Source organism: Kryptolebias marmoratus, linkage group LG1 (assembly GCF_001649575.2).
Source record: "Kryptolebias marmoratus isolate JLee-2015 linkage group LG1, ASM164957v2, whole genome shotgun sequence".
Classification (NCBI taxonomy): Eukaryota; Metazoa; Chordata; class Actinopteri; order Cyprinodontiformes; family Rivulidae; genus Kryptolebias; species Kryptolebias marmoratus.
The window spans coordinates 4,305,103-4,306,603 of record NC_051430.1 but is presented as its reverse complement, the minus strand read 5'-3'; the positions used below and the strand labels follow the sequence as shown (position 1 = coordinate 4,306,603).

Sequence of the window (1,501 nt, the reverse complement as noted above, 5' to 3'; positions counted from 1 at the left end):
GGTCCCCGAGCCCTGGTCCCTGAGCCCTGAGCCCCTGGTCCCCGAGCCCTGGTCCCTGAGCCCCGAGCCTCTGGGACTCGAGCAGCTCATGGATGCTGTTCACCAACTAGTTGTAGCTCAGTGAGATACCACCAACATCTCTCATGCAGATAAAAACTTTAATGGCCCAGAGGAGGGAGGGAGAGTGATTTGCTCTTGAGTTCAGCTTGCATAGAGCAGCTCACTCCAGTTTAAAACCTTGGAACTTCATACTTTTCAGCTGGACTTGAGAAAGTTCCTCAGATGAGAAGAGACACATTTTCAAGACAAGGAAAGAAAACCAGTTGTTTTTTTCTTTAAACTCTAAGGATCAACGTGTCGTGGATGACAGAGTCCACAGCAACATAATGAGTGAGAACAGGTACTTCTCTACCATGGTTTATAAAGATGATAACAGACTTGTTTAGTGTTTGACAGTTATCTTACCAGTGAGTAAAATCCCAGAAGAAATACATTCAAAGACGCGTCTCAGAGCGTCCCCGGGGCTGAGGGGGGCAGAGGCACTACTAATGGCCTTCTCAACCAGCAGCTCCATAGCCTGCACAGACAGCATTAAACACCTGGTTATACAACATTAACAAGCCTTTTAAAGCTGGGACACATTCTGAAAATATCAGTATTTTATTAGTGTTTACAACATGTTTGATTCAATCTTTATATAAAACCTCCATCAGCATTTCTTTGTCAATGCAGCCAGTTTCACTCAACTTTCTAAAGCTTGTTACATACTTTAAAGAACCCACAAACTGTTTTATTTTTTTTAAATGTCAATAAAAAGAACTACGTTAGCTTTGGCCGGGACATTTCATACATGGCTGCAGAGCTAAAGATGATAAAAAGGCTTTTTTTTCAGACAAATTAAAAGCACATTACAATAATCAACACCAGTCTTTGTGTTTTAAAGTGGAACAATCAACTCTGGAGACACCGTGTATAACAACACTGACAGGTCCAACAGCTCATTGAGTTCCTCAGGTTTGACTCAAAATGACCAATTTGTTCTCTGATTGGTGGAACCATGCTGCCAGGGTCAACGATCAGACATCGTGTCTTTTCTGAGTTTAACTGAAGGAAGCTTATTTTTAACCACTGAAGTCTGACAGACACTCAAGTAAATCTGACAATGTGTCACTCAGACTCCTTAAAGGGAAACTACAGTTAGATGACGCTTGCATGATGTAGTAACAGATGATGCTAAATGTCCTACAGGGAGCAATTAAATTGAAAACAGAATTGGCCCTGAAACAAAACCTTGAGAAGTCTGGTTTAAATATAAATGAAAATTAGTCAAAGACAAGATGTGGATCACTCCAGAGCAGAATTCAATAAAATAATTTGAGGAGTTTCAGTTTCGAGCTCATCATAGCACAGAAACAGCTGCTGAAAGTTCCTGATGATGTCCTCCTGTCCTCAGACAGGGGACTTGTGTCCGTACTTGTCCTCAGACAGGGGACTTGTGTCC

General features: G+C 41.8%; 1 protein-coding gene across 2 annotated transcripts in view; it reads right to left on the bottom strand.

Moving 5' to 3' along the window:
* zfr (zinc finger RNA binding protein) overlaps positions 1-1,501 on the bottom strand; it is a 29,635-nt gene that overhangs the window by 5,315 nt on the left and 22,819 nt on the right. Inside the window, exon 18 of one of the 2 annotated variants that reach the window (XM_037976831.1) lies at positions 466-577. In XM_037976831.1, coding sequence (XP_037832759.1) covers positions 466-577 — 112 coding nt within the window. Of the gene's footprint in view, positions 1-465; positions 578-1,501 lie in introns of those variants that run through there. The other variant, XR_005233471.1, reaches the window with a different exon arrangement.